At 47.6% G+C, this 26876-nt stretch overlaps 1 protein-coding gene across 2 annotated transcripts in view; it reads left to right on the forward strand.

Annotated features, from left to right (window-relative positions):
* Positions 1-26665, forward strand: part of FBLN5 (fibulin 5) — a 97008-nt gene extending 70343 nt beyond the window's left edge. For both annotated transcript variants that reach the window (XM_055418396.2, XM_055418395.2), the window contains exons 8-11: positions 6835-6957; positions 8022-8148; positions 12165-12360; positions 21536-26665. In XM_055418396.2, the coding sequence (XP_055274371.1) occupies positions 6835-6957; positions 8022-8148; positions 12165-12360; positions 21536-21697 (608 nt within the window). In that variant the 3' untranslated portion in view covers positions 21698-26665. The remainder of the gene's footprint in view (positions 1-6834; positions 6958-8021; positions 8149-12164; positions 12361-21535) is intronic.
* The last annotated feature ends 211 nt before the right edge of the window (positions 26666-26876 follow it).

A 26876-nucleotide genomic window follows, 5' to 3' on the forward strand; every position in this document is an offset into this window, starting at 1 on the left:
ATCCTAGAGTGTGAAAATCTTTTCGTCCTCCAGAATAGAAAGTTTCCTAATCCTGGATTTCATTGTAACAGGAACTGACCCAGGCCGTGAATGGAACTTGTGTGATAGCTTCAGGTAGGACTAGAGTGTTTTGGGGACAGAATTCTCTGAAACAAATGAGCTCTTCTCCCCAGGGCCAGGAAAGACACAGCCACAAGTAGGCAGTTACAGAGCCTTAGGCTGATTAAGTGTCAGTCCCAGAAATAGCTGTAAGAAACCCTCAGGCATAAAGAGCTACTTTCTTCCTAGATTTCAATCCCCGTCTCTCCCCACCTCTTGTGGCACTCCTTTGGGGAATCTGGGCTAAGGAACTAAGAGGTGAAAAGTTTAGCATTACGGGATGGGGTCATTCATTTTTGGAGAATTTTCTGCACATCCACAGATGTGGCCGCCAGCAGAGAAGGTATGAGAAAGTGACTGTGGAGTCAGACGGGGCCAATTTCAAATTCTAGCTCTCCTGTTCAGTACTTTCCCTGGCCAAGTCACTTCCTGAGCCTCAGTTTCCTCATTTGTTAAAAAACCAACCAACCAACAAACACCTTCACGGGCAGTCATAAAGATGAAATGAGCTGGGGTACCTAAATGTCATTTGTGTTCATTTAACTTTCTCTAAGCCTAAGTGTAAGAAACTTTTGGTTTTTCAAGAAGCCATCCTTGGTGTTTTAACAAAGATTTTCAGTTGACTCACTTTAACCAAAATGGTCATCTTTCCCCCATATTCGTGATGATGCACACTTTCTGAAATCTTCGGGTAACCCCTATCCACTGTGGGCCTGGGCTTCCCTGATGGCTCAGCAGGTAAAGAATCGGCCTGCAATGCACGAGACGAGACACAGGAGACGCAGGTTTGATCCCTGGCTCAGGAAGATCCCCTGGAGGAGGAAAATGACAACCCACTCAAATATTCTTACCTGAAAAGTCCCATGGTCAGGACAAATCTCCGCTCTGTTGAGGAGCCTGGCGGGCTACAGTCCGTGGGTCGCAGAGAGTCAGGCAGGATTTGCGGGGATGTTTGCTGGGAGCTTGCTGTCTGGTCCTTCCTGCTTATTCCCTTTCTGTGCTGCTTGTTTCCCGGCCGGGAACGGTAACCTTCACTGTGTTGTTCCAGCTGCTGTGGCCCTTCCGTGCAGCCCCATGTCCCTTAGAGATTTGCTAAGTGAGCTGACCCAGGAAACCGTGACGGATTCTCCTGTGGATGCTTGAAACTGTGCTCCCTGCCAGTAACTGGCCTGTATTTCCTTTTTATTCCTGCTTCAATCTTTAATAGTAATTTTTACTGGAGTCTAGTTGCTTTACAGTGTTGTGTTCATTTCTGCCATACGGCAAAGTGAGTCAGCTCTCTGTGTACACATATCCCCTCCTTTTTGGATTTCCTTTCCATTTAGGTCACCACAGAGCGCTGAGTAGCGTTCCCTGTGCTATACAGTCTGTTCTCGTAAGTTATTTATTTTACACATATGTGTACATGTTAATCCCAGTCTCCCAATTCTTCCCATCCCTGTCTTCCTCCCGTGGCATCCATACATTTGTTCTCCGTCTGTGTCTCCCTTTCTGCTCTCCAAATAAGATCATTCATACCATTTTTCTAGATTCCACGAATATGCATTCATACGTGATATTTCTTTCTGACTTACTTCACTTACTTATTTGTTGCTGTTGTTCAGTTCCTCAGGAGTGTCTGACCCTGCAAACCCATGGACTGCAGCACTCCAGGCTTCCCGGTCCTTCACTGTCTCCCAGAGTCTGCTCAAACTCATGTCCATTGAGTCAGTAACCTCTGTGAGCCTCAATCTCCCCTCTGTTGAGTATGGTTAGTAATAGCACCTCTTTCTAGGGCTGAGGTGAGGATTGAATGCCATCTACCCATCTCGTTCTCTGTCGTCCCCCTTCCAGCCCTCAATCTTTCCCAGCATCAGGGTTTTTTCCAAAGAGTTGGCTTTTCACATCACATCATCACATCAGGTGGCCAAAGTACTGGAGCTTCAGCTTCAGCATCAGTCCTTCCAATGAATATTCAGGACTGATTTCCTTTAGGATGGACTGGTTTGACCTTCTTGCAGTCCAAGGGACTCTCAAGCATCTTCTCCAGCACCACAGTTCAAAAGCATCAATTCTTTGGTGGTCAGCCTTCTTTACAGTCTAACTCTCACATCCATATGACTATTGGAAAAACCATAGCTTTGACTAGATGGAACTTTGTCAGCAAACTAATGTCTCTGCTTTTTAATGTGCAGTCTAGGTTTATCATGGAGAAGGCAATGGCTCCCCACTCCAGTACTCTTGCCTGGAAAATCCCATGGGTGCAGGAGCCTAGTAGGCTGCAGTCCATGGGGTCACAAAGAGTCGGACACGACTGAAGCGACTTAGCAGCCTCAGTAGCAGCAGCTAGGTTTATCATAACTTTTTTTCTCTCAGTTCCCAGTTCAGTTCAGTAGCTCAGTCGTGTCTGACTCTTTTCGACCCCATGAATCACAGCACGCCAGGCCTCCCTGTCCATCACCAACTCCCGGAGTTCACTCAAACTCACCTCCATCGAGTCGGTGATGCCATCCAGCCATCTCATTCTCCGTCGTCCCCTTCTCCTTCCGCCCCCAATCCCTCCCAGCATCAGAGTCTTTTCCAGTGAGTCAGCTCTTCGCATGAGGTGGCCAAAGTATTGGAGTTTCAGCTTCAGCATCAATTGCTTTCAATGAACACCCAGGATTGATCTCCTTTTAAACAATGGACTGGTTGGATCTCCTTGCAGTCCAAGGGACTCTCAAGAGTCTTCTCCAACACCACAGTTCAAAAGCATAAAGTTCTTCGGCGATCAGCTTTCTTCACAGTCCAACTCTCACATCCATACGTGACCACTGGAAAAACCATAGCCTTGACTAGACGGACCTTGGTTGGCAAAGTAATGTCTCTGCTTTTTAATATACTATCTAGGTTGGTCATAACTTTCCTTCCAAGGAGTAAGCGTCTTTTAATTTCCGGCTGCAATCAGCATCTGCAGTGATTTTGGAGCCCCCAAAAATAAAGTCTGACACTGTTTCCACTGTTTCCCCATCTATTTCCCATGAAATGATGGGACCAGATGCTATAATCTTAGTTTTCTGAATATTGAGCTTCAAGCCAACCTTTTCACTCTCCTCTTTCACTTTCATCAAGAGACTTTTGAGTTCCTCTTCACTTTCTGCCATAAGGGTGGTGTCATCTGCGTATCTGAGGTTATTGATATTTCTCCCAGCAATCTTGATTCCAGCTTGTGCTTCATTTCCCGCCCAGCATTCCTCATGATGTACTCTGCATATAAGTTAAATAAGCAGGGTGACAACCTTGACGTACTCCTTTTCCTATTTGGAACCAGTCCGTTGTTCCATGTCCAGTTCTAACTGTTGCTTCCTGACCTGCATACAGGTTTCTCAAGAGGCAGGTCAGGTGGTCTGGTATTCCCATCTCTTTCAGAATTTTCCACAGTTTGTTGTGATCCACACTGTCAAAGGCTTTGGCATAGTCAATGAAGCAGAAATAGATGGTTTTTCTGGAACTCTCTTGCTTTCTCCATGATCCAGCGGATGTTGGCAATTTGATCTCTGGTTCCTCTGCCTTTTCAAAAACCAGCTTGAACATCTGGAAGTTCATGGTTCACATATTGCTGAAGCCTGGCTTGGAGAATTTTGAGCATGACTTTAGCGTGTGAGATGAGTGCAGTTGTGCGGTAGTTTGAGCATTCTTTGGCATTGCGTTTCTTTGAGATTGAAATGAAGATTGACCTTTTCCAGTCCTGTGGCCACTGCTGAGTTTTCCAAATTTGCTGGCATATTGAGTGCAGCACTTTCACAGCATCATCTTTCAGGATTTGAAATAGCTCCACTGGAATTCCATCACCTCCACTAGCTTTGTTCGTAGTGATGCTTTCTAAGGCCCACTTGACTTCACATTCCAAGATGTCTGGCTCTAGTTCAGTGATCACACTATCGTGAATATCTTGGTGGTGAAGATCTTTCTTGTACAGTTCTTCTGTGTATTCTTGCCACCTCTTCTTAATATCTTCTGCTTCTGTTAGGTCCATACCATTTCTGTCCTTTATCGAGCCCATCTTTGCATGAAATGTTCCCTTGGTATCTCTAATTTTCTTGAAGAGATCTCTAGTCTTTCCTATTCTGTTGTTTTCCTCTATTTCTTTGCATTGATCACCATTTCTGCTTATGGAGGATGGAGCCACAATCCTTTGTAAAGTCTGGGGATTGTAACTCTAAGATAAGCAGAGGGGTCTTTTAGGTGGAGGTGGTTGCTATCTCTCCATCTGCAGTGGGCCGAGCCCCAGGCAGGGAACTTCCCAAGCCCAGGACTCCCAAGATCCACCAATTTGGAGTCCAATTCAGGCAGGATTTACTCAGAGAGACATTGTGGCATTGTGTTGATGAGTATAGAATCCAGAGTCTGGCTGGCAAGGTTCAAATCCCAGTTTTACTGCTTACTCATTATCTGTAAATTTAGTCAATGTCCCTAACCTTGGGACTTCCCTGGTGGTCCAGTGATTAAGACTCTGTGCTTCCAGTGCAGGGGGCAGATTTGATCCCTTGTTGGGGAATCCCAACATGCTGCATGGCGTGGCCAAAAAGTTAAAAAAAAAAAAAAAAGTTACTTAATCTCTGTGAGCCTCAATCTTCCCAAGTATGGTTAGTAATAGCATCCCTTTCTAGGGCTGAGGTGAGGATTGAATAAAATGAGAAATGTAGCCCAGGGCTTGGTACACAGCGAGCTCTCAGGAAACGACAGGTTTTACCACTGCCTTCTACTGAAGGTATGAATGGAATCTACACGCTTAACAGAAATAAACAGGACACTCTGTTAGGACGGCTGGGGCCAAGACCAGACTCTACGAGGCTCCCCAGGGAGCGGGAGTGGGCGGGACAGAGCAGATCTGACTCACTGAGCGTGCTTTAACTTTTCAAAGCAGCATCTCAGTCCTGCTGGCTCGTTACCCATCGCCTGGAGGCCCCTGGGAGAGAAGGAAAGGAGTTTTTCCTTCTCGAATGTGAGAGACAGCAGGCATGTAACACAGGAATTACCGCATAGTGGAGGGGCAGCCTCCCATGCGCTGACACCCTCTCTGGGTGATTCCAGAGAGCAATCCGAGGACATGTCACATGGGGAAGCCAGTGAAAGCAAGTTTTCGGGAACACAACAAATGAAAGAAAAACATGTTTTCTTTGGCGGGCTTATCGCGTGAGGCTCAAATGGGGGTTCTCTTGCCAAACGCTGTGTGTGATGAAGAGTTGGCTTTTCTGGAGCGCCTGCCTTTGTATCCCTGGCCACAGTCTACAAGTTCAATGGCTCCCTCTTCAGGTCGCCACCTCTGTGGCTGGAGAGTGGCTCAGCACCAGGTCCCACATCCCAGGGACCACCCGAGGCAGGTGGGCCACCTCATGCCACACAGAGTTTTCCCTTTCAAGGAAGTTTTTTATAATATTTATTTATTTATTTGGCTGTGCCGGGGCTTAGCTGCAGCACACAGACTCTTCCGTCTTCATTGCAGCATGTGAAGTCTTTAGTTGCAACATGTGAGATCTAGTTCCTGGACCAGGGATGGAACCTGGGCCTCCTGCATTGGGAGGACAGAGTTTTAGCCACTGAACCACCAGGGAAGTCCCTCAGGGAGGTTTTTGGACACAATGAAGTTTTAATAAAATTCGCATCCCCTGGCCTTCTGGAGATGTCCCTTTTAGTTATGATTTTAGGAATAATATTGTTTCTCAACTTTGGGTGATTAGAGGGGAGTTAGCACTGGTAACTGGGGCTTCCCAGGTGGTGCTAGTAGTAAAGAACCTGTCTGCCAATGCAGGAGACATAAGAGACATGGGTTTGATCTCTGGGTCAGAAAAATCCCCTGGAGGAGGGCATGGCAACCCACTCCGGTATTCTTGCCTAGAGAATCCCATGGACAGAGGAGCCTGGCGTGCTGCAGACCATGGGGTTGCAAAGAGTCAGACACGACTTAGTGACTAAATAACAACAAGGCACTGGTAGAGTTGCCCTTTCAGAAAACTAGGTCCAGTGAATGTTTTTTAGGTCTGGGGAAGAGATCTGAACCCAGAAAACTCCAGCAGACAAACAAATCTCACCTCCAGACGTAGAGGGTAGGTTCACCTACAGGGCAAAATGAGATAGGGATGAGTAGATGATGTAGCTGAGCCGGAGGCAAACGGTGTTGGAAGCTTGATGGAGACAGAGCTCAGCTCCATGAAGGAGAGAATTCTCTACCAATTAGAGTTGTCCAATCATCAGTGGGCGTCCTTGGTAGGTAGTGAGCTCCCCATCACCAGGAGTGTTCAAAAATGAATTGGAAACTTCTTGGCAGAGAAGCCATCCTATGTGTCAGGAGAGTGTGGTTACTGTTGTTCAGTTGCTAAGTCATGTCTGACTTTTTGTGACCCCATGGACTGCAGCACGCCAGACTTTTCCCTGTCCTTTCCCACCTCTCTTCGTCATGCTCAGACTCATGTCCACTGAGTCAGTGATGCCATCCAACCATTTCATCCTCTTCTGCCTTCAATCTTTCCCAGCATCAGGGTCTTTTCCAATGAATTGGCTCTTTGCATCAGATGGCCAAAGTATTGGAGCCTCAGCTATAGCATTAGTCCTTCCAATGAATATTCAGGGTTGATTTCCTTTAGGATTGACTGATTTGATCTCCTTGCTGACCAAGGAGAGTGTACAGGCTGGGGTAAATAAAGCTAGAATAGCACTAAGTTCCCATGCCCAGGTAGTTTATGATTATAAATGGCGTGCGTAACTTGTCTCCCCCAGATATGGACGAATGCAGCTTCTCTGAGTTCCTCTGCCAACACGAGTGTGTGAACCAGCCGGGGACGTACTTCTGCTCCTGCCCAGCCGGCTACATCCTGCTGGATGACAACCGGAGCTGCCAGGGTGAGGCTGCTAGAGGGATCCAGTTGGGGGAGGTGTGAGATGGGCCTGGCTCAGGGGGCCACCTGGATGTCTTTGCCTGGGGGAGTTGGCAGGGGTGAGGGTGTGAATGGGTGCTGGTGACTCCCAGTGCGGCAAGCTCTGGGCAGGATGCCTGGGCTGGTACCTTCTTGCCCTGCAACCCCATCCTCTGGCTTCAGAAAGGACAAGGTCACTCTCGTTGCTGGAATGCCCTCTGTAGATATACACAGCTGTCCTGCCTCCCCAGGCAGGTCTGTGGCCCCTCTGAGGAAGGCTCCAGACCTCTGATGTCCGGGTCGTGGTCCATGAGCCGGTTTTCTCATGGTCCCTAGAGAGCAGCCTGATCAGCCTTTCTCTACCAACTTCCTAGAGAATGGACACAGGCAGGGGGACAGCTGAATCCTCTGACTGCTGCGTGCCTCAAAGTGTCGTGACCCCCGAATGTGAAGGGGGTGCGATCTCCCCAAGATTGGCTGCTCAAGATGCTTTCCAACCCATGCTCACCTACTGGGGCAGATGGAGGAGGCTGGTAGCTGGGCAACAGATTCATTTTCAACTCCTTGGACCTGCCTTATCCCAACACCAAGAAAGAATTCTCCACACAACAGTGCCAAGCAGTAGAAATATATTGTGAGCTATAAATGTGAGCCGCATATGTAATTTAAAATGTCCTAGTAGTCACATTAAAACAATAGAAAGAAACAGGTAAAATTAATTTTGGAGCATGTTTTATTTAGAGCTGTATATCTAAAATATTACCATTCTACTATGTACTCAATATAAAAATTATCGATGTTTTACATTCTTTGGCTTTACAAAGTTGTTGGACTCTGATCTGTATTTTCCACTTACAGCACATCTAGGTTTAGACTAGTCACATTTCAAGTGCTCAGTGGTCACGTGTGGCCGGTGGCTGCCGTTCTGGATAGTGTAGCTCTATAGAAAGACGCAGGCAGCCTCCAGCCCCACTCCCACCCATCTGGCCCCGGGACCGTCACCTCGGAAGTGCTGCCTGGCTTCAGCCTCTTGTCTCTCATGCATTTCAGACATCAATGAGTGCGAGCACAGAAACCACACGTGCATCCTGCAGCAGACCTGCTACAATTTGCAAGGGGGCTTCAAGTGCATTGACCCCATCCGCTGTGAGGAGCCTTATCTGCGGATCAGTGATAAGTAAGTCATGGCTTGCCCTGGGAAGGTGGGCATGTGGATGAGGAGCCCTGTTTCAGAAATCTGCCGGTGTGGTGTCAAGGAGAGAGTACCTGCCAGGGTCATGGGAGTTGTGGTCTACTGTGTCCTACACAGCAAGGGAAGCCTGGCATGCTGCAGTCCATGGGGTCGCAAAGAGTCAGACACCACTGAGCGACTGAACTGAACACAACACATGCGTGCCCCTCCTCCCCTGCCACACTGTTCTCTACCGTTCCCCTGCTCATGCCAGAGCTATATGAAGATTCTCTAGAAGGCTAATCAAGACGAGAGGTGGGGTACATGAATCTCCTTTTCCCTTTAATGACTTTGTTCTGGATGTTGTTGCTGTTTTGGTGGATATACAGGGTCTTTAGAGCTGGGCTTCTCAAAGATCACATGCATAGAAACCACCCAGGGATCTTGTTAGTGGCCCAATTCTGATTCTGTGGGCCTGATCTGGTGTGAGACTCAGCCTTGCAGACAAGCCCCCAGGTGAAATGGATGCTTCCAGTCTTCCTGGACCTTGTTGGGAGTAGTGAGGGGCTGGACAGGTCGCTAGAGAGTTCTCATCAACCGAGGGTACCTAGCTTGCTCTAATCAAGTTTTTGATGTCACAATAGTGATTGAATGGAATCACCAGATGGCAAATATTTAGTTGAGGTGAAAACCGAAGTGAAGACAACCTCTACGGAGTAAGTACACTAGAATAGTGGTTTTCTGCCCCCGTGTACTAGGAATTCCTTTCTTACTGTCCAGTTCCTATTTAACTGTCTCCATTCCACTGCAGCCTGTGTGCATTGCAATGGGCGCACGCACGCACGCACACACACACACACACACACACACACACACACACACACCCGATGTCTTCTGCCCTCCTCCCTTCCAGTCAGCTGTTTACTACCCTCACAGCTCCCAGCCCTCCCAACTGGGATACACGGATGAAATGGACACGTCCATTGTGCATGCCCTCTAAGGACACAGCTCCTAAGAGGATTCATGCCTTACCAGTGTGCTTCCCGCTCTAATCAAAAGCTGGCAGAAGAGGACAAAGCAGGAACAGACAGGTCCTAAAGGAGTCTTCGCTGGCTGCTAAGAGCTGTGCTTCTAAGTAGCCCTGTGGAACAGCGTTCTTTGATTTCTGGTTCCAGGGCCCTTTGTGGCAGAGCAGAACTCCGTCCTCACTGACTCCCATTCCTGGTTGTCCCTGGGTTTCTCCATGTCTCAGTTGTCTGTGGTGGGGACCCGCCCTGAGCTGGTGTTACTGGCGGGGCCCTGATGAGCCGCTGAGAGCCCTGGGAGTCTCCTGCACCCTGCCTCCAGGCCCCATTCCAGTTTCACTCCAGCCGCCCTTATCCAGCTCATTTCCTTGTTCAGGTGTCCTGTATTCCTGCCAACCTGAGCATGACCTGCTCTCAGCTTCACCCACACCCCGGAATGTCCCGCCTCCCAGCTTCTCTACACACATTTTCTGCACACGGAAGGCTTTCGTGCCATTGCCACAGGGACAGACCTGCCCCATCTTCCAGATCTGGGTGCCAATGCCACCTCCCAGCTGTTTGCGATCCTCTTCAGCTGGGAGCCATCTCTGCCTCCTCCAAATCTCTTTTAGAAAGTGATTGTTTCCAAAGTGTGACATGTGACATTTTAATGTGGCTATTCTGGCACCCGGAACATCTTGACTTGGCTGTTTTGATGGAGCCTTAAAAAAACAAAACTTTAAAAATTCCTTTTTAAAAAGTAATTTTATTTATTTAGTTAGTTTTGGCTGTGCTGGGTCTTCATTGCTTCTCGGGCTCTTCTTTAGTTGCAGTGAGCAGGGGCTACTCTTTATTTGCCGTACGAGGGTTTCTCATTGAGGTGGCTTCTCTTGTTGCAGAGCACAGGCTCTAGGCACATGGGCTTCAGTAGTTTCAGAGTGAAGGCTCCGCAATCGTGGCTCCCAGGCACAGGCTCAATAGTTGTGGCACACGGGCTTAGCTGCTTTTTGGCGTATGGGATCTTCCCACAGCAGGGGTAGAGCCCATACCTCCTGCATGTAGATCCAGCCTCTCCTGCAGGCAGACTCTTTACCACTGAGCCACCAGGGAAGCCCCTAAAATTTCTTTTTATACACTCACTTATTAAGTGTTGGTTGAACTCCTGGTCTGTGCCCAGTGCCAGGTGCTGTGGTGTTTGTTCTTATGCTGGTGGAGGAAAAAGACAATGAACAAATGGTCACATAATGAATCCATGATCCTCGATGGTAGTAGGGGCTGTGAACAGGAAGAACGGAAATTTACAAAGTGGAAGAGCAGGCTGGACTTGGTCTAGTCTGGGGAGTCTAAAAGCCCCTCTGAGCAAATGACCCTTGAGCTGGAATGGAAAGGTAGAGTCGTTGTCAACAGAGTAGAAGAGCAGAGGGAACAGCGTGTTTATGAGACAAGAGTGACCTTGATGTCTTCAGGGACGGGAAGAAGCTGCAGCCTCATCAACGACATGGACAGTGAGCTGTCAGGAAGTTAGAGAAGCTAACAGAGGCCGGACCCCATGAGGTTTTAGAGGTTAGAGTATGTGTTTAGTTTTTATCCAAGTTGCAATGGGTGCCACTGTAGAACCTTTGAAGCAGGATACAGACATAATCTGATTTATGTTTGACGAAGGGCACTCTGCCTGCGGTGTAATAGGTTGGAGTGGGAGAGCCTTCCGTTCCATCAAGGAGGCTGTCACAAGGTCCAGGAGAGACAGTGAGCAGTGCACTGAGAGTGGAGATGGAGTAGTTGGATTTGGACTACATTTTAGAAGCAGAGCGGATAGATTCTGAAGATGGATTGGAAGTCAGGGGAGAGTGACAGAAACGGCAAAACTTACTCCAGGTCTGGCCACCAAGGCATAGATCAACAGAAATCTTCATCCTGTTATGCACTTGGACCCCTAGGGGGAATCTCAGGAATGAGGGAGAGATGGGGGGTGATTCAGAATAAATCCAGGGGTGTCTGTAAAACGCATACCTTGGTAATGAGTCAACTTTGTACTATGTTATACTGTGTTAACGGAGAAGGCAATGGCAAGCCACTCCAGTACTCTTGCCTAGAAAATCCCATGGATGGAGCAGCTTGGTGGGCTGCAGTCTGTGGGGTCGCTAAGGGTCAGACACGACTGAGCAACTTCACTTTCACTTTTCACTTTCATGCATTGGAGAAGGAAATGGCAACCCACTCCAGTGTTCTTGCCTGGAGAATCCCAGGGACAGGGGAGCCTGGTGGGCTTCTGTCTATGGGGTCACACAGAGTCGGACACGACTGAAGTGACTTAGCAGCAGCAGCAGCATACTGTGTTAAATATATACATAGTTAGACTATGCTATTATTAGTGTTTCAAATGAGATGCTTTGAATCAGACATATTTGTGTCTATGATTTATTTCTCCTATTAAAGAGTGAATTTAAGATCATTAAATTTATCATTGCAATAAATGTCCTAACATCTGAAAGTCCTGTCCTAATGTATCTTGTACATAGTGAGTTCTGATGCTTGTTTAGAGAAAGAAAAAACCCAATTCTATTCCACACAGACTGGGGCAAGTACAATAGAAAATGTAAAAAAGACCACTCAAGACCTATCAATCTATGGTAATTTCTCACTTTTAAAGCTTCTCAATGAGTATGGATGGTTGGGAAGTGAAGGGCTATGCAGCACACTTTTGCCAACTAAATATGTGACAAACATGAAGTACATTACAGGATGTCCCAGTATTAAGAAAACCAGGCAAATCAGGTTTATGCTTTAGCAGCAGGACTATCTGATTGGCTAGAACAGGCCATTCTCTAGGAAACAGAGGGCTCACCTACATGCTGCAGAGTTTTTTAGACCGGAGACAGAAGGAGAGGGCCTCCACAGTCACAGCATTTGGATGGTAGAAATGGGGTGTCCTCCTTTTCCGTGTTTCAAACAGAGGTAGGTACAACCAGCATCTGGAAAGGATCTGTCGCTTTCTCACATGATCTCCCTTCCCGACAGCCGCTGTATGTGTCCTGCGGAGAATCCTGGCTGCAGAGACCAGCCCTTCACCATCTTGTACCGGGATATGGACGTGGTATCAGGACGCTCTGTTCCGGCTGACATCTTCCAAATGCAAGCAACGACCCGCTACCCTGGGGCTTATTACATTTTCCAGATCAAGTCTGGGAATGAGGGCAGAGAATTCTATATGCGGGTAAGAGGGGGTGCTGAGAGGTGGTCACCATCTTACATGAGGTGTTCTGTTGTCTAGCCTGGAGTGTGCTCCTAGAAACAGGCCAGAGTGCCGTTTGGAGGGGTGGGTGTAGAGGCAGGAGGGGAAGGTGGATGGGGGTCAGGACTCCACTGTCCTGGTTCCTCTCACTTTCTGAGTGGCCTTGAGAAAGTTGCTCCTCCTCTGAGAGCCTCAGGATCCCTATCTGTGCAATGAGAAATTAGGCCAAGATGCAATGCTAGGTCTCTTTCTTCCTGCAATTCTTTTTTTTTTTAAACCATTTAAAAAAAATTGAACTATAGACAGTTTACAATGTTGTTAGTTTCAGGTGTTCAGCAAAGTGATTCAGTTGTATTTACAGATATAGACATATCTGTATCTATGTCTATTTATGTATATTCTTTCAAGTCCCTGGGCTTCCCAGGTGACTCAGTGGTAAAGAATCTGTCTACTAATGCAGAAGCTGTAGGAGACACAGGTTCGATCCCTGGGACAGGAAGATCTCCTAGAGGAGGAAACCCACTCCAGTATTCTTGTCTGGAAAATTCCATGGACAGAGGACCCTGGCAGGCTACAGTCCATGGGGTCACAAAAGAGTCCAACATGACTGAAGCAACTGAGCATACACTCACACACGCATCAAGTTCCTACTGTTTGCTTCTAGAAACTGACTACAGCAATGAACAAAACGGTCCTGAATCCCTGCTTTCATGGCACTTACATAGAGGTGAATTTAAAGGCATTCCTCAAAGAAGTGGGCTCTATCTGTGTTGTCCAACACAGTAGCCATATGGTTCTTTAAATTTAAACTAATGAAAATGAAGTAAAATAAATAAAATAAAAAATTAGTTTCTTTAGTTGCACTGACCACATTTCAGGGGCTCAGTGGCAACATGTGGCTGCTGTATTAGCTTGGATATAGAACATTTCTATCACTGTAGAAAGTTTGGTTGGCTAGCATTGATTTAGCCATATCAGGATAAATTGATGTGGATTTATCAGGAACAAATTTTAGAGCACACATCCTAAATGTATTTGCTTATTTGTAAATTACACACATGTGATACTGTACCATTTCTATTATTGAGCTTCATTTCCCTCAACCTCTGGAGTGATCACATGTCTTTGGAGCCCACTGTCTTACAGCTGTGTTTTTCACATTTCAGTGTGAATTTGGATGCTTGTTGAAAAAGTGAATTCTAGAACTTCCTCTCTAGCGAATTTATTTCAGAAGATGGTGGCTAAGACCTAGTGTATCGGTTTCTGATGGCTGCTGTAACAAACTGTCACCATTTTGGTGGCTTAGGATAACAGGAATTTATTCTGGAAGCCAGAAGTCTGAAATCATTGTCAGTGTGCTAGAATCTAGCCACTGCTCTGGACTTTCCAGGTGGTGCTAGTGGTAAAGAATCTATCTGCCAATGCAGGAGATGTTAGAGATGTGGGTTCCATCCATGGGTCGGGAAGATCCCCTGAAGGAGGGCATGGCAACCCACTCCAGTATTCTTGCCTAGAGAATCCCATGGATAGAGCAGCCTGGCAGGCTATAGTCCATGGGGTCAAAGAGTCAGATACAACTGAAGTGACTTAGCAAACCCACACATGAGCTGAAATCAAGATGTCAGCAGGGCTGCGCTCCCTTCTGAGGCTACAGAGGAGAATCCATTCCTTGTCTCTTCCAGCTTCTGGTGCTGCCAGTCTTTCTTGATTTGTGACCACACCACTCCAATCTCTGCATCTGTTATCACAGTCCCTCCTCCTCTTCTGTGTGTAATAAATCTCCCCCTGTCTCTTAGAATGTCACTTGTGATTGTATTTAGGGCCTACCCAGATAATCCAGGGATAATCACCCTGTGTTGAGATCCTTAACTTAATCCCATCTGTAAAGATCCTGTTTCCATATATGGTAATATTTATAGGGTCCAGAGATTAGGACTTGATACCCTTGGGGGCCATGATTCACCTTGGGAATCTGCATTTCTAATGAACACAGTATGTGGTCCTCCAGGGTCAGTGTGGGGCACTCAGAAGTTCACAGCTTCGGCCTGTGGGCTGGTGAAAGAACCGAGTGTCTGAGCTCTCTCCCCGCCCTCTCCCAAGCCCTTGTCTTCCCAAAGTCTTTGCCTCTGGGGCTGGGACCATCTGAAAACAGAGAGGTTTCAAAAAGCAGGATTAGAACAGATTAGAAAAGGCCTCAGGAGCTAGTATCATGTCTGTTTCCTCACTAATATGTTTTTGGCAAGACTCTAACGGGGCCAGGTCACATGTGATAATGCACCTGTGGACCCATCATCTGTAGAACAGTGTAGTGGGATCACGGGCTTTGTAAAAAGACGGAATGAGTTGAGGGTAAAGGGAAAGCTTCTCAAGATGAAAAAGGGGATGGAGCTGTGTCTCTGTCAGTCCTTCCTGCGTTCCCATCAGCCATGGCCATCCAGCGGAACCCACCTCTGCCCACCTCTGTGGTCTTGCTGCCCCCTTGAGCATAAGCCCAGCCTGCCCGCATCTCCAATCTGGCCCCTATCATCTGTACAGACACAGCAGGCCCTCAATCATAGGGTACAAACATGCCCTTCCCCGGGGATTTAAAACACCATCACCTATATCAGCTGCTTTAGGTTTTCCCCCCAGCAGAATAGAAGCTCTGTAGAAAGTGGCCTTGTCTTGGCCAGGTCACCACCTACTAAAATCCCCTTGATCCAAATGTTCCCCGTGTAGGGTGACATTTTAAGAGCCGCCCTGTGATGGCGGGGGAGGAAGATGGTCTTCTGCAGGCGAGTGACCAGGAAGGGGGCCCCTTCCTGCGAGCTTCCTCTAGTGCCTGGATTGTTACGGCAACGAGGGGACCCTTGAAACTCACAAAACTTTGAACTGTATGTGGTTTGCTCTCTCTCTCTGAAGAACATTGAGCAGGGCCCTAATTCGTTAGCATTTATTCGACTGAGGATGCCATGACACAGAGGGGATGAGGGCACACAGACCTGCCCTGGGAATGACTGAAGGAAATTAGGGATGGGAAGCTGGATCCTGGCTGGAAAGGTCCTAAAGGCTGCTCTTGGGAAGAGAAGACAGGCCTGGTGTAGGGGCCCTGTGAAGCCAGGCAGCCTCCCTGCAGGAGGAGGTAGGGTTTCCCTCCACACACTGTGCAAAGCAGCAGTGCCCCCCTCAGGAAGGGCCCGGCAGCTGTGGGCTGTGGAGCCAGGCTGACCCACCTCATCTCCTTCTACAGCTCACCAACCCTGTGGCCTTGGACACACATGCTCACCTCTCTGAGCCTCAGTTTCCTCATCTGTGCGTGCTAAGTCACTTCAGTCGTGTCCGACTCTCTGCGACCCCCTGGACTGTAGCCCACCAGGCTCCTCTGACCATGGGACTCTCCAGGCAAGAATGCTGGAGCGGGGTGCCGTTTCCTTCTCCAGGGGATCTTCCCAACCCAGGGATCGAACACACATCTCTTATGTCTCCTACACTGGCAGGCAGGTCCTGTACCCCTAGTGCCACCTGGGAAGCCATCCTTATCTGAATAGAGGGGATAATGATAGTGTCTACTCTGGGACTGGATGAGATCATCTACTGAGCACAGTGCCTGGAGCACAGAGCAGCTGTTTTTTATCGAACAAGCAGGATGAAACTTTGAATAACTTTCTTTTTCTCCTCTGGCTATCTTGAACCTGCACACACCTGGGTGAGCTCTCAGGCGGAGCCCATCGGATTCACAGATGCTCTCAGTTACTATGGAATTGTCTTTCCCCCATATCAGAAGTCCCAGCTGCTTTAGGTAGAAGCCAACCCCCAAGTCTCTCAGTGTAAAGTCCCTGCCTCCCCCTGGCCTCCCCGCCAGCTTGGCCTCTTTGCTGCCTTCCTCTTCCCCTTTCCTCCCTGATGGTGCTGACCTGGCTCCTCCTCTGGGGTTTTGAGGGTACAGATGGTGGAAGGGAAGCGGTGAGGGGCGCCAGGGACTTACTCCCTTGTTGCCATTTCAGGCAGGACCTGGTGCTCTCTTCTGGGACCCAAATGCCCTCGCTTTCACGGGATGCTTTGTCAGTTCTTTGGAGACTTCCCTGAGGACTTTGCACTGACCATTCCCAGGTGTGGGCGAGGGCCTCTGGTTGGCTGCTTGCCACCGCAAACCACTCTCTCAGAAAGTTTGCACGTGTGGGTGTTGCCTCGCCCTGGCTGGAAGACCTTGACCTGGGCCTTCAGGACACCAATCACCAGCTCCCCCACAGCCCCCAGTCCCCCGCGCGGTGTGCAGCATCCCTGGGCTCTCTTCTCCGGGAGAGTCCGGTGCACTCTCTGCATCCTTAAGTTCAGAGGACCCACACTGAAAGCCCCTCTTGCTTGATTTGGGGGCGGGTAAGTGTGTCTGATACACTTATACAGGCTGGAGGTGACAGAGTGAGAGAAAGAGATCTGGCGCTGGGCCACGGCCTTCAAGTCCTGTGTGACAGCAGCAGGAGAAGCAACACGGAGAGCAGCGGCAGCTGATCCTGTGCGGTGCGGGACAGAGGCCAAGTATTTTCCATGTGTCACTGCTCTCATCTTCATCCCAGCCCCGATCTCTAGGGCAGGGGTCCCCAACCTCTGGGATCTACTGCCTGATGATCTAAGGTGGAGCTGATGTAATAACAGTAGAAATAAATTGCACAATAAATGCAATGCACTTCAATCATCCTGAAACCATCCCCCGCCTTCCGGTCTTCCACAAAACTGGTCCCTGGTGCCCGGAAGGTTGGGGACCGCTGCTAGAGCGCTTGCCCTCCCTGACTTTACAGATGAGAGCCCTGAGACACCGGGCGGTGAAGGAACTTGCCCCAAATCTCACAGCCTAGGAAATCCCGGTGCAGGATTAGAACCCAGTGTGCCACCAGTATCTGTACATGCTCTCACATTTCTCTTTAGAGTGCGGAGTGCTTGGCTAGCTTTTGCTTGGCTAGCTTTGGGGTCTCAGCCAAAACTGAGATAACAAAGTCTCCTTTAACGTCTAATCACAATAGAAAGTGTCCAATAAGCACTGATTATGATTGTATTGGTAGAGTCGTTTCTGCGGCTGCTGCTACTGTTCTTAGGAGGTTGTGGGCTGTTGGGCCCTGGCGAGGTTGGAGATGTTGGAGATGCCCAGGGGACTGCAGCATCTTGTCGGGGGTGGGTGTTGATGGCTGTTCAGGCTCTGCCACCCTGAGTGTCACTGATGGTGTTACAGTCTCCTGGGAAGAGCTTCATTTCACACAGCAGGCAAGCTGCACACATACATACCCACAAATGTACACACACATGCACACATGCCTGTACATACACATGTGCACACACTCACACAGTTGCTCAAGTGCACAGGTACTTACACACATCATGCAAATACTCACATGCACACACACAGGTACACACACAACACACACACACACACACACCCATCCCTTTCATGAGCCCCCGTTGGCACTCTGTCTCCCACTGAGACCCGGACAGACAACTAGTTACTGGCTTTGGCCAGGTGACTTAGGGACAGTTAGGACGGGAAGAAGGAGCACGGTCACAGGGTACAAACCGTGCCAAAGAGCATGGAGATCAGGTGACAGGACCGGGGGAAGCTGACTTGCTGTGGCCTGGCTGCCTGCCCCGTGTCAGACAATGCCATCTCGCTGGTTGACTCAGGACAAACCTGAGCCTGTTGTGGGGGCAGGCCCAAGCAGACAGACAGGTGGGCTATTTGCAAGCTCCTCCCCTGCAGGCCCCTTCCCCGGCATCGCGACTCATTCTACCTTCTGCCACTGACGTTAATTCGGCTCCACTACATATGCGGCTCTGAGAGTTCAGGAATACATGGCTTCTGCCCTGAGGAATCCACACTCTGAGGGGAGGGAAAAGCAACCAGGAAAAACATTCACAATTCAAAGGAGTGATTCGCAAGTAGACTAAGTGCCTGGGATGGTCTGGAAATGGAGCGATACTGAGAACTTATCTGAGTTTAGTGGCGAGGAGCTTGATTTTTGAAGTCAGATGCTCTAGTACCAGGTGCTAATGTACTTAGCCTACTACTTTGCAGGGTTATAAAGATTAAAAAGGAGATGTATGCAAAAGAAAGGGGACGTGTCAGTCACTCAGTCATGTCCGACTCTTTGCGATCCCATGGACTGTAGCTCACCAGGCTCCTCTGTCCAGGGGATTCTCCAGGCAAGAATACTGAAGTGGGTAGCCCTTCCCCTCTCCAAGGAATCTTCCTGACCCAGAGATCGAACCTGAATCTCCCACATTGCAGGCAGAGTCTTTACCATCTGAGCCACCAGGGAAGCCCAAGTCGTAGCCAAATGCGGAGTATCAGCCATGACCCCGTCACCATCATCATTTTGTACCAAGTGACCACCAAGCCCACTAATGACCAGAGCCTCTCAGGGGGGCCTATTTCATTAATGCCCTGGGTCTGCCCTAAAAGCCTAGTGAGGAATGGACATATCTGTCCTCAGCAAACTTGGCAGGCACTTGAGTCCTCCGTGTGCTTGTGGGCAGGCCTTTCTCAGGCTGCTGCAGATCTGACCCTGCTAGGGATCAGGCTGGTTGACCTCTAAGACTACTTCCAAATAGAAGAGGCAGTGATGCTCTCATACTCTGGAGACATTTATAAGGACAGCCGAAAGGAACAACTGGGAAGTTTCCAGTTGTTCCACTCCCTGTCCCTGGCTCTGCAACTCTCCTGCCCACAGCTTGCCCAAGCCTGCCCACAGCTCAGGGTCCTCAACCCCTGGCCTTTGTTTGTGCAAACAGTGAAAGCTGGTGAGCTATTTAGATCTGTAAATGCCCTGGGCATTTCCCTGTATGGCTGTACCCTCTGAAGTCCTAGCCCAGGGCTCCAAGGTTTTGCAAGAGTTGACAAGGAAGTCGGAGCGATCCTCTGTGTGAGAGGGTGCCAATTGCGTGGATGCTGACGGGAACAGAGGGAGCTGATGCCAAGAGGAAGTTGTGTGGTGTCAGGCTGCTGATAGCCCAGAGGACAGGGGAGGTCCCACTACCTGATGGCACCTGTCTGCCTGCCCTGCCCTTGTCATACCTGTGGCAGCTCTTGGGGATGTCCAGAACTTTATGGGGAGCTCTCCCTTCATGGAGACAGATAAAATGTCTGGGGTGGCTTTAAATAGCCAAGTTTCTTGATTTTGCAGAGCTTGTTGCTTTGTTTCTGGATATAGCACTGGGCTCTGCAGCTTGTAGGAAGGGATTGTCCAGCATGTCCTGTTCCCTTGTGCTCTTTCCTTTCCATGGACCTACTCTCTGGCCATTGCACTGGCCCTCTGAGTATTTGTTCTTCAGGGCAGTGCTAGGGAGAAATAAAACACATATCAGTCTTTTCTAATAATTGTTGTGCAGTGAAAAAGGCCTGGAGTTTGTGGTCAAAAGCATTGGAATGGAACCCCATGTTCCTGCCCATAAGTGCTCTAGTGACCCTAAGCAGTGACTTAACTTATAGAGACTCAGTTCACAAGGAACAACAAAACAAGGGGATAATGAGACATATCTTAAGTATGACAGCTAGGGTCCCCAGACTGGGTCCTGTGCTTTTAGATGAGCACCCCTTAATTGTTGATGTGCCCATGAATCACCTGCAGATTGTATTAAGCTACAGATTCTGGCTTAGTATGCCTTAGGTGTGTGCTGAGGTCTTGCATTACTCATAAGTGCCTTGGTGATGCTGATACTGCTAGTCTAAGGACCACACTTTGAGTAGCCAGGCCTTTCGGAGCTTTTACAGGGATTAAATAAGAATATGTACATAAAAGTGGCCAGAAGAGTGCTTCACATATCGCAGAAACTCAATTATGTGAGTCTTCTCTCCTCATCACCTTACAATCTTTAGGAAAAGATTCAGTGGAGGAAAAAAGCTCACGTGAAGTAATCAGGACCACAGAGATAGATTCACAGAGTGATGAAGCTGCAGGGCAGGGGGTGTGGTGTGTCCAGCCAGAAGCTCCAGGAGAGGCTGCACTCGGAACCACCTGGAGGCTGGTAAACAAGTCACACTTCCCCAGGCATCATCAAAACATCCACTGCGGCAGAAAATCTTGGAATGGGTCCCTGGAATTGTTAGTTTAAAAAGTGTCCCAGGTTCTATGGAGCTGTTTACTTGACAACTACTGATCTGGTACAAACTCTCCTTTTAGAGAGGAGGCCCAGAGAGGTGAAGTGAGAGCCTGGTGTCACATCGTTCAGGCAACTGTTTGTTCTTTCATTCAAGACACAGTCACTGAACATTTACCATGTGCCAGGCATCATTCTGGGTTCTGGAGGGCTCAGGGCTGGAAAACCCACCCCCAGTCCTTGCTCTTACAGAGTTCATAGTCTAGTGTGGACCTCGACATCAGACACGGACCTGGTAAATAGCGCGGATGATGACATGTGATAATGAACAGTTTTCGTCCTTGGTAAAGTAGGGGGTGCACTGGCAGAGGGTCACAGGGACCTGAATTAAATTGGGAAAAGCAGAGAAGCTCCTCTGAGGAGGTGATATTTCAGTGATACCTGAAGGAGCAGCAGGGAGAAGCCAGGGGAACATGAGCGAAGTCAGGGAGGAGGGCATCAAGGGATGCCAGTCTGCTGGCAGTGGGCAAGGGGGAGCACCCCCACTGGGGCTATAGAGGCTGGCTGCGACCAAACCACTTGACCTTCGGCTTTGGTGACTGTCCCAGAGGCCATGTCACCTGAAGGACAGCTTTCCTCACCCTCTCTACCATTGTTTGTTTTCTTTTTTCTAAAAATTTTATTATTGGAGTATAATTGCTTTACAGGGTGTTAGTCTCTGCTGTACAACATGAATCAGCTTTGTGTATACATATATCCCCTCCCTCTCGAGCCTCCCTCCCACCACCCTCGTCCCGCCCTTATAGGTCATCACAGAGCACCAAGCTGAGCTCCCTGCGCTATACAGTAGCCTCTCACCATCTGTTTTACATGTGATTCTGTATATATGTCAATACCTCTCCCGATTGGTCCCCAAGCTCCCTTCCCGGCTGTGTCCATACATCTGTTCTCTGCGTCTGCGCCTCCATTCCTGCTTCTGCAGACAGGCTCATCTGTACCATTTGCTGCTGTTTGACAGCTTTCAGAGTCAAGTTTACCCTTGGCTCCTTCAGCCGGTCAGAGCTTCTCTAACCAGTATACCCGGTTCCGTCCACAGCAAACGGGCCCCATCAGTGCCACCCTGGTGATGACTCGCCCCATCAAAGGGCCCCGGGACATACAACTGGACTTGGAAATGATCACGGTCAACACCGTCATCAACTTCAGAGGCAGCTCTGTGATCCGACTGCGGATATATGTGTCCCAGTACCCGTTCTGAGCGCCGGGCCGCAGCCTCTGACACTGCCTCCAACTGCACCAAGGGACAGAGAAGCGGAGAAACCAGGGAGAGCACGGGAGTGAGACAGACGTGAGGCCTTTCCGGCTGAATGTCTCCCGAGGAGTCAGTATGAGTCCCGACCACGCCTCCATTACTATAGACCCATCACTTTGAAGGACATACTTTCCCAGTTTCTACGACGCAGTTATCAAAAAGCATTATCATTGGCACACTGACCTGAGATCGACGGTGATTTTTCAAGGCCTTCAGTTTATTTCCATAGTTTTCAAAGAAAATAGATTAGGTTTGCGGGGTCTGAGTCCACGTTGCAAAACTGTGAACCACTTCCTGTCACCTCCTCCAGGCCTTCTCTCTATCTCTCGCTGATTGCTTCTTTGCCAAGGGCCCCCCAAAGCTCCCGGGGACGCTAGGTGTAGCTAGCTTGCTTCTTGCATGTACAGAAGGCTATAGAAAGAAACCACAAAATGATCTAAAGGTTTTTAAAGAGTCTATTTCAAAGCCATGTCTGGTATTTTCAGCCATAAGAGTTTTAGTTGTCCTTAAATTTGTATAACTGTTTAATCCTTTCTTGTTCATTTTGATGATGATTATTATTTTTAATCCACAGTAGAATGCCTTCAAAAGGTCATAAGGCACATGTTATATTCTGTCTTCCCAAACCCAGTCTCCTCTTCATTTTAGTCCAGTGTTTTCTTTGAAGACCCCTTCATCATGCTTTCTTTTGAATTTTTACCCAACTGGGTTGGAAGGCAGAGGTCTCCAAACTGATTAAATATTTGAAGAGATCTTGTGTTTGGTTCATTTTGGCATGGGAGATGATTCAGCCTTTGGGGTTGGTTCTAGTTCTCTTTAGTTTATTGGGTACTGGCTTGAAGAGCTCTCCAGAGAGCATGATCATCATTAAAAACATAATGAGAGTGAGGGAGAGGAGAGCATCAACCCCAAATCCTAGTCCATTTCATTAGAAGACAATGATCAAACCCTCTGTGATGTGGATTATTTCCAGGTACTTTTCCAGAACAGGAAAGTATTCAAGTTGCTTTAAATCGGTGGCCCTCACCCCTGATGGCGTAGTAGGATAACCAGTGGAGTTTTCAAGATAGAAACTTGACTTCCTGGGCCTTACCCCCTGAGATTCTGATTTACTTGTCCTTAGGTAGGGCCTAAGAATTTTAAAAACTTCACGAGTAGGTGGAGTTGAGAGTGCGTTGTATAAAGAGAGGGAGACAATGGGACCAAGCATCTTTTCAGTTACTTGTACAGTTCATTGTCCTTTTCCTAGTCAGTGGCCTGGATTCCTTTCAGTCTTGGAAGCCCAGGCAGGATTGAAGGAGGTCACAGATGGGAGGACGGACAGGGACAGCTGCCTTTGTGTCCCATCCCAGAGGTCAAACCTGTTACTGAGTCCAAGCTCATACTGCTGGCCTCACTACAGGTCAATAAATTGAGAGAACAATTGTTGGGGCAAAGAATGACGACTTTGTTCTAAAGTCTGCAGACCGAGACTCTTGACGCATATCCCAAAAACCATCTTGCCTGAGTTAGACCTCAGGCTTGCTTTATACTAAAAGGAGAGGAGGCAAAGTCAAACATTTCCTGGTTCTGGTCAGCCACTGGAGGGGATTTGTTAATTTCTTCCTCCCTAAAAGGAACCCTTTCCGAACCATTTCCCACTGTGGTTCAAGTGATGTTAACAGTTAACACCAGCAACAAATCAACAACTGAACGGCCCAGTTTCACAGCTCAGATAAAAAGAGCAATTTCCTACAGACTTGCCAGGTTGCAGGCCCAGCTCCACAGAGCAGGGAGAAGAGGTGGCCCTGGGCCTGGGGCTCCCCTCACATGTTGGAGTCCTAGGTGTCAGGAATGGGTGTGGAGTTAGAATGCTAAAGGCTTATGTGAGCACTGCGCCAAGCCGCTCCAAATGACTGATTCAGGCTCATAACACCACGAGGGTAAGGTTTCCTTTAACTTCTGAAAAAGTAGGAGGGGCAGCCTTGTCTTGGTGATTTGAGGACCCTTGGGTTTCAGAGGGGCCATCTTTGGAACCAGACCTGAGTCTCCAGGGCTTGCATTCTATTTGTTCTTGTCAACACGTGGCTTCCTGTTTCTAAGAAAAAAGGCACATAAAAGCAGTCTCAAAGGGCTTCTTGGCCTTCAGATTGCTCTTTCCAAACATATCCTGATGAGTTCAGTTTTTAAATGAATCAGAAGCATGTGGGATCAATTTACCTTAAAATACACTGGGGCCTAAAAATTAAGGGAAAGATGCCTTGGGGCAAAGCATGTATGTACTGTAGGGCCAAACCCCAAACATTTGGGAAACAGTTTCAGAGGCTCCCAGAACCCAAAAAGCTGCTGGTTTCGGCCACCCTTTGAGAATAGTTGGGTGTTACTGTTTTCACAAGACCAGGAATAAGTCTGCTCTTTGAATCTCAGCACTGTGCCCCCCTCTGCTCGAGTTTGCAGGGGCTGGCTGTTCCCTTGGACCCTGAGGTATGAGGCCATTCCATACCTGTTCCCCCCACCCTCCACCCCATCAGCTCTACCCCATCTCTGAGCTGGGCCGGTAGCTTGTCACATGAACCCTGCTCTGTTCAGCTCCGTCAGAGGAATGAAGGGGTTTAAAGGTGGTGGAAGAAATGCCAGATTAAGAATTGGGACACCTGCAAAAGTTCTTGTGTTACCACCTAATCTTCTGGGTTCAATATGGATGAAAACTTCCATTCAGCTGCCTTTAATTCTAAAGTTCTGCGATTCCTTGAAATGTACTTTGGGGATGACAGCCAGCGTTTCCATTAAACTGCAGTTTTAGAGTTTTACAGTGGTTTGCCAATCATAACACTTTCTAATTGGCATGGAATCCACCTACCTGTTGCCTCTCAGGCCTGAGTAACGTACTTAGAAATTTTCTTAGGTAACTGTCTTGGCACTTGGGGTGTTATTTTCCCAGATGGTGAAAATTTTTCAGCTGGTCTGATTACTTCATTTATTTGGTGGTTTCAATGTATTTTTGTGACTGATTGTTTACTGTAATATGTACAAACTCTTCGTCTGGGTAACCCAAAAGGGTGACCTGAGGGTCCCCCAGAGAGAGATGACATGACCCAAGAGCAACTATTCTCTTTTCCGCTCTCAACACATGAAATCTTGTTTGTAAAAATTTTCATTGTAAGAGGAGAACACAGTTTGGTTAAGCATCCACCCAGTCCACTTGGGTTGGGCCAGTTTCTGGATTCAGAGAGATGAATAAGATAGATAGAGGTCTCGATAAGAAATTTATGAATATCTAAGGATTGATGCAGCCTCTGAGACAAAACTAACTGAAATACATTGTGGTAGATGCAGTTTAGCAGTGTGAACAAAATGATTTGGATTCAGTTCAGTCGCTCAGTCGTGTCTGACTCCTTGCGACCCCATGAATCACAGCACGCCAGGCCTCCCTGTCCATCACCAACTCCCGGAGTTCACTCAAACTCATGTCCATCAAGTCGGTGATGCCATCCAGCCATCTCATTCTCTGTCTTCCCCTTCTCCTCCTGCTCCCAATCCCTCCCAGCATCAGAGTCTTTTAAGACATACCTATTTCATATAATAGAAATTCTTATGAACATCCTCAGGCACGTGTTTAAAATTTAGACTAAGATGCCTCTGCTTAGGAGTTACTAAATACACTGAAAGGAAACACAAAATCAATGTTAGCTGAAATTTTTCTCTCTCTAGGATACTGTGGGTATGTACTTTGAAATGCAATGTTTTCATCTCTAGGGGGAAAAAAGCAGACTTTTAATAAAGCTCTTCATTGTTTTGAAATTGGCCAATACCCATCACCTATCTCAGATATACAGATTGTTCCTTCTTGTTGATGTTTTTGTTCTCAAATTTCTTAGTGCCTTTACTTAACAGATGACTGATAGCTTCATTAGAATCCCTGACATAAATAACTAAAAAGTTTTGTAAAATAATAATAACCAAGAAGCTTCAGGACAAAAAGGAGTGCAATGAGGCAAGATTTATTACTTTGGTAGCGTTTTTTTTTTTTTTTTTTGGCCCTGGGTGGGGGAATGACAGCATCTAGTTAGAATCTTTGATTTGCTAATGATTCCTGGTGAGGAACCTTCACCAGTATCCATCAGCGAAATCAACCGTTAGGGTGAGAAAATAGGTGTCAACACAGGAATGATCTATTATTTTGTTGTTGGTGTCTTCTCAAAGAGGGAAAGACATGTTGACAGGTGGTGACTAGCAACCCTTTTTTTTTTTCAGGAATTTGAAATATTCTTGAGCAATAATGTAAGGTGAATGTAGGAGTAAATTGTGCATAGATGCAAATATTAAGATCTTTATGATATCTATCAAGATTTAAGTTGGTAATTTATTAATCTGATTTAAGACTACCAGAGAGTCACTGGATTGCTGAATGCCATTTTAAAGTAACTTTTGTTTGGGGAGGGTTGTTTTGGTTTCAACCGAGTCTTTTTTCTAAATCTTGCTCTCCTACTTTCTACTGAGAATTCATGTGATGTTGCAGAACTGGCTCCTATCACAAGATAGCTACTATACTTTCAAACACGTGCCTTGAGTTCTGAGCTTTAATGTACAAACCATTTATAACTTACCCTATTTTTGATTGCTCCTTTCTTTAAGTTTATTTTTAATTGGAGGATAATTGCGTTTTAATGTTGTGTTGGTTTCTGCTGTACAATGCAAATCAGTCACAACTGTATGTATATCCCCACCCCTGTGAGCCTCCCTCCTGCCCCAGCCCCATCCCACCCCTCTAGGTTGTCACAGAGCACCGCACCAGGTTGAACTCACTGTGTTAAAGAGGAGCACAGATTGCTCTTACAGTCTTCTTTCTCTGCTCTTAAAATTTTTTTACCAAGAAAGTACCCATCATTTAAACCAAGCTGTGGTATTTGCAAATAAATTAGCTCTTTACAGTGATCCTGTAGCCTTACATTTTTCTGGTGTCTTACTTTGTTTCGTTTCCTTCTAGTTCCACATTGAAAGAGACCCCACAGAAGTGTCCACCCCAAGCTTGGCATTTCCACAAAGCCTCCTCCCAGTCTTTCTGAAAAGCAGAGCTGTTGGCCAGTAACACTGCAGCAAAGGCACTATTGAAATCATAATTGGCATTTTTCAGTAAAACCACAGT

The sequence above is a fragment of the Moschus berezovskii genome, chromosome 21 (assembly GCF_049115385.1).
Source record: "Moschus berezovskii isolate FMDL1 chromosome 21, NW_MosBer_1.0, whole genome shotgun sequence".
Taxonomy (NCBI): Eukaryota; Metazoa; Chordata; class Mammalia; order Artiodactyla; family Moschidae; genus Moschus; species Moschus berezovskii.